At 41.6% G+C, this 10200-nt stretch overlaps 1 protein-coding gene across 1 annotated transcript in view; it reads right to left on the reverse strand.

Moving 5' to 3' along the window:
* PRKCZ (protein kinase C zeta) overlaps nt 1-1986 on the reverse strand; it is a 43507-nt gene extending 41521 nt beyond the window's left edge. Inside the window, exons 1-2 of the mRNA XM_061450438.1 lie at nt 1792-1986; nt 841-1043 (exon numbers count right to left, since the gene is read on the reverse strand). Of these exons, the coding sequence (XP_061306422.1) occupies nt 841-911 (71 nt within the window). The 5' untranslated portion in view covers nt 912-1043; nt 1792-1986. The remainder of the gene's footprint in view (nt 1-840; nt 1044-1791) is intronic.
* Between the last annotated feature and the right edge of the window lie 8214 nt (nt 1987-10200).

The raw sequence follows: 10200 nt of genomic DNA on the forward strand, positions 1-10200 counted from the left end.
CATCACTTAAAGCATTTAAAGTTCAGATGTTCTTTGCAACTGTATGACCTGATTCAGAGGTGTAGGATAAAACTACAGAGCAGAAAATTATTATTAGTAATGCAAATGTATGGTACGAGTCTTTCAGACAGAGTTCATAAGGCAGTTTACTTGTGATCTAAGCAAAATTCCCTCATCCCTCATACATAACTAAGTAATGCCAATAATAACTCCTTCTAAAATTTCTCCAAGACAAACAAAAAAGGACAAAACCAATGGCATCCACTTATGTCAAGACTTACATATCTCTCCATAAAGAAAAAACTAGTTTTCCACAACAGAAACTGCTGTAAGTTAAAATCATGTCAAAAATGCCCACTAGAAAAGGACTCATACTAATCATATTTCATCTCAATGAGTACAGTCAAACTGACAACTCTGAGTGGAAACCTATACTTCATTGTCTCCTGCTAATTTTGGCAGTGACTTTTAAGATCTATCATATGTTTATTATAAAGAAGATATGACAAAATATAATAACTGCATCTAAATGCAAGAAATGGGTCTAAACATGCCCATGATCATAAAACAGAAATCAATAATCCATAAACCCAGAATAACAATATGTCAGTTTCGCAGATCCTCTCCCCTCCTTTGACAGAAGGATAAATAACCAACTCTCTTCCACAGTCAGCACACTGCAGGAGGCTGCATGGTATTTTATTAGCCCAGAAGTTTACTCACCTGATATAACTACAAATCCACCAATGCCCTGGTTACTGTATCACTAGATCAGACTACAAACTTCATGCTTCAAAATTAGACAGGACACAATATAGAGGAGAGAGCATGATGACTTACCCGCTATAGTGTGTTTTCACTCTGATGAAGTCTTTGTTCAAATCCATTTTTGAGCCCATTCTGCTAGGCATGGTCTGTATTTAGTGGTCTAAATGAAATTATGTAGAAATGTGTTCACTCAAGACATAGAATTCATTTAATTCTGAAGCAAACAGCTTCACATGCAAAATGTGTGCTTCTTCTCCAGATGATTTTCAATCCATCTGCACAGAAAGAAAACCAGAAGAGATGAATATACAGACACTACTGAACAAATGAGTTGTCAAATTTTATAAACACAAATAACTCTACATAGAACAGTGAGAAACTGAAAGAGAAATATACAAGACCATTAACCTGCACAGAAATTAAATCAGTTAAAAATATTCTGTACAATTCAGTTTTACAGAAATAGCCCAAGCATTCAAGGATTTTTTTTTTTTTTAATAAAACACCCAGCAGTTCCCTCTTGGCTAAAAACACCCTGAAGAAATCTTTACTTATTCATCAACACAGCTTCTTGCTTTTTTCTTTCAAAGAGTAGAGCACGTTAACGCAGAATAGTTCTTATATAAATGGAAGACTGCTATCAATTGATGTTGGTTACAAATTCACCCAAGAAAATCAGAACTCCAAGGGACAATTTAAATTGCCTTTATGACTGAAGACTGACAAACGCTCTGTTTATTGAAAATTACCTCCACCTTCCCATGTACTCGTAGCACACACACACAGGGAGCGCCCCAGCCCCGCTGCCTGGGGAAGCAGAGCCACGGGTACCAGGAGACTGCAGAGTTCCGCTCCCAGCCCTCTCCTCTCCCGAAGGAATCGAAGGAACCCGCCAGTCCCCACCGCCCGACACCGGGGCCGCCTCAGCGCCCGCCGAGCCCGAGCCTGGAGGCGACAGGGACTGAACACAACGCGGGAAAGCGGCTTCAAGCCTACAGGGCCTCCGGGGCTGCCCCTCCCTACCTGCTCCGACCGGGAGAGGTGCCACGCCACAGCTCGGGCCCGCGCCTCAGCGGTGCCGGGCTGCACTTTCCGCGGTCTGAAGTTGCTCAAAGTCCCGCGAAGAAGTTTAGGAACGGACTCTGGCTCCCCGCCCGTGGGTCCCCGCCGAAGAACGGCGGCGGCGTGCGGCAAGGAGAGCGGTAACGTGGGCGCAGCCACCGGAGCCCCCTCAGCCGGGGCCCGCTTCAACGCCCCGCTCAGCCCGGTAATCCTAGCAACGGCGCCACCGCGCCGAACATGGCGGACTAAGAAGGCTAGCGCCCACAGCCAATAGAACCACTCCTACACTACCTGTCAGCCAATAGCAAGCTCCAACACACCTGGAGCCAATCCCCCAAAAGATCCCTCCTACTCACTACCAATCATAGGCCGGGAACTTTTACCTGCGGAGTAGAAGTATCTCAGCCAATTAAAAGCGTTCCAGGAAGTAGTAGAGGAACACCTGCAGCCAATCGGAGAAGCCAGCAGCAGGCATGGGGCTCCCGTGAGGGTGGCGGGTGAAGCGGGGGGCCGCGGCCGCCTCAGGCCTCCCCATCTGCTCTCCTCCTTCCCGTCTTCGCGGGGCTGCCGCCGGGGCGCCCCGGACCTCGCCGTGCCCGAGACGGCATCGCTGCGGGGGAAAGAGCGCCCGAGCCTGGGAGGCGGGTGCCGCCGTTACCGCTCTGTGGGGACAGGGGGCTCGCGCCTCCCCTCGCCCCGGAGCCTTCTGAGGTAGAGAGCTGTCTGGCCTGCTGCAGGCGGGAGGACTGGGGAGCTGGGCTGGGAACCGTGGGGCCGCCTCAGGGCTGGGGCGGTGCTGAGGCGAGGGGCAGAAGTGGCGGTCCCCGGCCGGGAGTGCTGAGGGAAGGCGGCCTTTCTGAGGTACTCCGCGGGCTCAGCTCCTTTTCTCACTCTAAAAAACCCCTTAACAACGAGAAGTCCCTTCTCCCCGCTGCCCTGCGAGGGGTGCCCTGCCGGCGCACACACTGAGCCGGCTGCCTCGTCCAAAGCTGCCTGGGAAAACCCGCTTCCGTAGGCGGGTGATCTCCCATGAGTGTAAGCAGAGCTCCCAGCCTGGAGAGGATTCATTCAGAACTGTTAGGTGAGCTAAAATAATAAAAATAAACCGTATTGGACGTCCGAGTGGTCAGACCAGAGGGGAAGGAGGAAGAACGACAGATTTGTATTAGTGTTTATGATTTAACCACCATTTCATGAGAGTAGTCTGTGAAATGATTAATGCCATTAGCTCTGTGAAGTTGAGTTGTTCTGTCTCCTGATGATACTTTGATCTTCGATTTCAATCTCTAAGTAAGCTGTGGCCAAGGCAAATCCTCTCCTGTGTAGAAGAGGTCATAGTTCTGCCTGCTCTTCAGCTGAAGGGTGGGATAGTTAACCCAGAGAGTCCTCTAGCGGAAATGATGCTTGTACTGACTGAACAGCTGTTTTCCTGGTGTGTCTTAAAATGATTTTCCACGCAAATAAGCTATCCTGGCAAAGGATTTGCTTTGGGGCTGTTAGTAAGCTATTTAAATCCACATTGGGCAACAGTAACCCACCGAACTTGAAAAATAAACCAAACCGAGCTGTCCAAACTGTAATATAGTTTTGGAGTAGAGCATTCATGCCCTGTATTTTGAAAATGGCAGAAAAACATATCAATCCTTGGTCTCTTGCTGCGACCTTGGTACACCTACATCAAACTCTTCTTAGGCACCATTTAGCACTTTCACAAGATCTTTATGGCTGTTTGGGGGGGGGTGTTGGTGAGTTTGCACCAACATAGCTCTGAACTTTCCTTTGGTGTTTCTACAATGTGTCAAAATACAAATAAATAATAGTTAACTCTAGTGTAAGTAAAGTGGCAAAACTTATTCCTGTTAGTCTAGAGGTTTTCTCTGACACCAAGGGAATGCACCGAATGGTTTCATTTATCAGTCTTTACTGATAAGTGAGAACTATCAATATGGTTTCAAAAAGGGCCCTTAAATCTTCATCTGTTCCAAATTTCCTCTGCTTAAAATGGAGAACATTATGTAATGTATGTCTATGAACATAATTCTTTCAGGGCAAGCTGGGCTTTGATGTCCTGTCACATCAGTCAGATGGCTTCAGCTTCTTGAATTGTTGAATTGGGAGATAAAAGGTAGCACAGTTCTTCAGAACTGTGATTTGGGGTGTTGTGTGGTTTACTGTTGCTGTTTTTTCCTAGCCAACCTACTGAAGCCAAAAGATTGGGTATATTTTCAATGCTTGTAGAAAAATCTCAACACTAATATTTTTACATCTTGCAGAGAGATTGTGTAGTTGATCACGTAGTACTAATGCTGTTATTTTAGGGACTTACTTTGAGTTAGTTTGTGTTTTCTTATATTACAAGACTGTTTAAACACTTCAGTTTCTTAGTAGATGCCTCCTACTTCTGGGCAGATGGCATTTTTTGGAGAGGATGTCAGCTTTGCTCTGTGCATTAGCTGACAAGGTTGCAGCTGGCTTGAAAATGCAACATATTGTATGATCATTGCTTCTGGCATATTGTTTTTGAAACACAATTGACTTATGTTGTCCTAGAGCTGTAAATCCTGAGTTATTCTTGAGCTTTTTTTCTTCCTTTTTTTTTTGTTTTTCCAGATGGCAGAGTATTGCACTTTTATCTCCTACTGAAACACCCTCAGCTTAATGAAAAGGTGAGATATTGCTGTCTACTACACCTACGTTTGACAGCTCCTACAGGTAATTTATTTTACTCCAGGCTTAAAGTGGGTATTTTTTGCATCTAAACTTTTAATTCTTTTTTGCATTATTGTCATCTCCTGATATCAGATCTTTTACTCTGAAGAGGAGATTGTGAACTGATCTGTTTGAGAAAGAAGGCTTCAAAAAAAGATTTTTCTCAAGTATTTCAGTTCTGTTTTGAAAATAAGTCCTACCACATCCAGCACAACAAAAAACAAGTTTCCTGTTCTTGCATTCCTTTCTTTATATGATGAGCTTTGGCAAATCATAAATCTCTGTCACATAATTTTTCTTAAGTGGTGGGATAATAGTTATTTTCTTACCAGTATTTGTAAGGGGGTTCTATAAGAAAGAAGAGCTCCCTCCTGCTGGAAACAGCCATATGGATTTTCTTTCCTATTTTGTTTTTTTTCCAAAATCACTGTGGCTGATTAGCAACCAGGATCAATAGCAACCCATACTGACCAGGAGCTACTGCAGTCTAGTGGAAGTTACCTTAAGGAGGACATACTTCATTTGCAGAGAGTTCTTAGTGAAACGTTCTATGTTAGCTTGCATTGTTACCCCATCACCTCCTCCACAGTAGAGCTACTCCTGTTTTATGCAGCTATGGCCATGATGATCATCTGGCTTCACACAGGTAATACTACATTCAACCTCAGCATTCAGTTGTGCCACAGATTTAGAGCAGCAGTGGAGCAAGAATACTGGTTTGCTGAGGAAGCTAATGTTGGTATTTCAACTGCTGCTGGTATTCTGATGTTACCTCTTTATTGAAGTAAAAGTTCTAAACATGCAGAGTATTGGCTTCCAGACTTAATGCCTCCTTCATTTTTCATGCTACCGTTGTCTCTGACAGTAACTTTGAAGCCTGTATGTATTAAAGGATGTATATCTGCACATTTCCAGCAGATGGCAAGATATTCCTAGGCAGCAATCTGGGAAACAAAGTTGTATATAAAATGCTTACAAGTGGTAGTGCTTTATTTTAATGCTACAGGCTGTTGAGAACTGTTCTTTAAAGATAAGTTTAAAAGGAAAGAAAAAAAAGTGCTATTGAATGGTTTGGAAGCTCTTTGACTAAACAGAACAACTGTTTTGGTGCTGATTGGGATGTGAGTGGGAGGCAAAGGCCTGAAACCGAAAACATAACATGAATTATCGATCTTAGCTATGAGGCTCTCAGCTCGCTGTCACTGCCAGTTGATCACTCTCATCTCCAGAGCACTCTCTCTGGCTTACAAAAGGCTTTCCTTTGAGAGAAATATATCTCTCTAGAAATAAAGATCAAAGGATGGGTATTTGTTATGGTTCATTTTATTTCACGGGCGAGGAATTAAGCAGAGATGAAGACTGTCATTGCAGTTTGGGAGCTGTTGTCACTATATGGATGTTTATCCTCTCCCCCTTCCACTGGTGTAAGAAACAGGGAGGAAAAGCTCTCTATTTTAAGTTTGGTGGTTCAACAAACATGAAGTTGTGTAATTAATTAGACTAATTAGCAAGTGGTTCAGCTAGGACCTTCACTGCTTAAATGACTAAAACTATTGGGAATGTTCCTGCTACTGAGAGAATTCTTGCACTATATGGACTCTTCACAGATACGGTTATGTACAAAGTTTTTCTCACAAATTTAGACAGAAAGAGAGTTGGAAGTTTTATGGGTACAAACTGGAACACAAGAGGTTCCACTTAAACTTGAGAAGAAACTTCTTCTCAGTGAGGGTGACAGAACAATGGAACAGGCTGCCCAGGGAGGTTGTGGAGTCTCCTTCCCTGGAGACATTCAAAACTCGCCTGGACACATTCCTGTGTAACATTATCTAGGTGTTCCTGCTCTGGCAGGGGGATTGGACTAGATGATCTTTTGAGGTCCCTTCCAATCTCTAGCATACTGTGATACTGTGATACACCTGGTGACTGGCTGGCAGGACTTGCAGCTGTTTTTACCTTTTCTTTGCTGAAATAACTTTTTTTTTTTCTTTAAACTGCTGTATCCACAAAATACTTGCATGTTTCTGACAAGATTGATCCAAAAAAATCTTTCTCCTTTTCTCCCTCCTAAACGCTTCAATTAAGACATCATTATGACAACTAGTTCTTAAAGACAATTGCTGAAATAAAAGGGGCAATCAGTACTAGTTGTACCTCAGTAGAAAAGGACAACTGGTATCTTATTGTTATTGCCTTGAATCTTCAGCTGTATTAAGACCTGTCAACTTCCCAAGGTTTTAAAGATTTAGTAGGCAAAATTAACATTTCAGACTGTTAACTAAACAACAGATAAATTGAGATAGCTAATATCTTCAAATGTATGTGAAATGTGAATAAGCAGTTCTGTGTTGCTCTGGAATGAAAATACATCCCCATAGAATGTCTTTTTTTAGATCAACCCAGCAATGTGTGCAGATATACAGGCTGCTCTTCAGCCTCCTTGCTCTTTTTTTGCCAAGAGATAGCTATCACTTCTGTTGAGATCAGTGGCAGTGAAATTATTGAGTCCAGTGGGAACAAATTTGAAAAAAATACTACTAAGTTTGGATAAAAATCATAAGGCAAACCGTTAATATATTGTAACAGGAACTGAAGTAATGCATATATCCTACATAACATCAGAAATCACCATGGTAATCCTGTGCAGATTTTTTTGCTGGACTGAATATTAGTGTTTTTCTAGCCCATGTTAAAATAGACAAAATGAATAATGTTTCAAGACTATTTTCAGTCAACACCTCCCTTACTTGTCTGTCTTATGTAAGATAGAAGCAACCAGAAGCAAACTCGCTTTTGTTGGCATATTAACCAGGAGGATAAAGAATTCTATGGGTAGCCCAAGCTACATATGTTTAAAAGCAAATAAAACCATCTTCTATGTTACTGTACTTATTTTCTCAGGATAATTAAATAACCTGCCTCTGCAGAAGCACAGGTTTTGCCCACTTTCCTTCTGTGTATATTCACTAGCACACAATACACTGTAAATCACAGGGGCTCCCTTCTTGCTTCAGAATCTAGTCCTAACTCTTTAGAAAGCAACCTTTTGCAGAACAGTGAACTCCCAGTAACATCTGATCAGCTCTGTTGGTGCTATATTTTCTGGCAGCCCAGGCATGACTGTCTTCTCAGATTTGTTTTTATTGGGCAAGTCTTGGTAAAAGGAATAGCTGTGACATAAAGCTGATACGAGGAGACAAGAGATCCCTAATGCATTGCATAACAATGGGCTTAGATCCTCAAATTCATTTTATTTAAGACACAAGCTGTCAAGGCAGAAAGAGACTGTGCCTTTCCCATTTCAGCTCTCACATCCATCCAAATAGACATGTTCATTGCCAAATCTGTATTCTGTTTTGATTAGGAATTAGTTATCTGTGTTTGTAACACATATTGCTCACAGTATTATTACAATATCAAGCAAGCTTTCAATCACTGCATGTGTTTTCAGCTGCTGTAATGAAGAGGGTATGAGAGAGTTGCTTCAGATTTTTCTGTAATGAAAATATTCTCAGAAACTTTCAATAAGATTTTTGTTATCTGTCCTGCTTCACAGACAGATATGCAGGGATGCTGTTTTCCTCCTCATATGAAGTGCTTTCTTAGGTTAATGACTGAGTATTTAAAATCAAAGCAATTGTATAAGTGTTTTGTCATACCAGCAGCAGAAGCCTCATTGAGTTAAACTGGTTTTGCTACATTATCTGTTGGATCAGCAAACCAGTGAAGAACTGATGTGAGAGCTTTAACTTGGATGAATGCTTTCATTTTTACCCAGAAACAGGACAGACATTTCTGTACATTAACCTCTTAATAGTGCTGCCACTGCCAGCATTACTTTCTAGCAAATCACACAGTATCTTTCTCCTCTTCATCTTGTGCTGATTCTTTTTGATCTCTTGAGACAGCAACAGCTATTTTTTAACATAAATACAGTAGTCTGCATAAATACCCCACAGAAAGCACTTATGAATACAGAATGGTGCTTCCTTTTCTGTTGCCAAAGCCAAAGTAGAGTTTTACAAGCCCTTGGGCACATAATAGGCAGGATTTCATTATGGGATGAAATCTCTGAGGTTATTTATGCTCCATCCCTGGTGGTGTTCAAGGCCAGCCTTGGGTGACATGGTTTAGTGTGAGGTGTCCCTGCCCGTGGCAGGGGCCTTGGAACTAGATGATCTTAAGGTCTTTTCCAACCCTAACTATTCTATGATTCTGTGATTTTGATTTTCCTTCTAATGCAATAGCTCAATGCAATTCCAGCTCAATAGTTGGAATGTCTATTTTGTCCATTTATAGAAACTCCCATTTCTGTATATCTACATTTTATCAACACTTCACATCTAGAATGATTACATTAACACATACCCCACTCCTTTTCTCACAGACATGCCAGTCCGTAGAGCAGTACTCTAAACTGCTGAAAGGAATATGAATGTTTTCAGGTACAGCACAGAAAAAGTGCCTTCTGATCTGTCACATACTGGTTTTGTTGGTTTTTTTTTTGCCTCTCCTTGATGCTAATACAGCCCATCCAAAGGCAACATTTAACTAACATCAAATTCAGTTTATTTCTGTTTATTATCATGAAATCAGAGTTGAATAAGGCATTGTCTTTGGATATTAAGACATCTGAAGTATTAACGTCTGATGATTTTTTTAAGGATGATTTTTTTTTCAATTTAAAATAAATCGAGTTAAGCATGCGCATAAGTGCAGAAGATTCAAATTTATGCAAAGCTCCAATTGTTACACCAGACTCCTGTACTGAAGTTTCTCCTTAAGAAGAGTTTGAATGGCATCTGACTTTATTTCTGGCTCTGGAAACAGATGTAAGAGAATCCCACTCTTGATGGTGGAAGTGTTTTGTCTTGTGTTACTCATGCAAGTGCAGTAAAAGTAGCTAAGACACCTCTTCTCCCCTCTGAGTCACCTTGTTTCTGGAATGGACACAACAGCCATATGTATGCTCATAGTGCACATTTCTGACTCCCTGCAGTGTTCTGAGGTGGTTGTTTTCCCTTTATTTATGCTTCTGTCTACAACACTGTGATAGTCTAGCATTCTGGCTTGAGTTTTTTTGAGGAATATATTGCTGCCACCTTTTACTTTGATCACTCAACAACTGGGATGTTCACCTTGAAGATCTGCAGTCAAACTATAGAAAACATTCATTGACTAAATCTTTTGAAGAAGTCAGCAGAGCATGCAGCCTATTACTGCCTCCCAGTCATAGGAGAAGCAACTGATTTTGTCCAGTAACCTCATGTGATTACTCAGTTGGCTTCAGTGTAAGGAGTTATGTCAGGTGCACAGTTACCAACTATTACTGCTGAAGTAATTAGATTAGACATTACCTGTGTAATATTTGCAGGTATGTTCTTGCTAATTATTTGAAATAATCAGCCATTGCACGCTAGAGAGACTAGGTCAGTGCTTTGTTCTCTGCTCTTCAGTAACTGCAATTCCAAAATAATTCCAGAATAATTGATTGTTTTCTTATGATTCACACTGCACAGGAACCTGCTGCGAGTATTTCAGCTGGATTTAGTCAATAATTTCACTCTTAGCAGCAGATACTGTTCCTGACAGGCAATGTAATAAACTACTAGAGAAACCAGCAGGATACAAAAAGGTTAGACTCTGCTTTCACAGCAGTAG

Source organism: Pezoporus flaviventris, unplaced genomic scaffold (genome assembly GCF_033815535.1).
Source record: "Pezoporus flaviventris isolate CSIRO_AGI_PZ_B2104156 unplaced genomic scaffold, CSIRO_AGI_Pfla_v1 ptg000009l, whole genome shotgun sequence".
NCBI classification, from domain to species: Eukaryota; Metazoa; Chordata; class Aves; order Psittaciformes; family Psittacidae; genus Pezoporus; species Pezoporus flaviventris.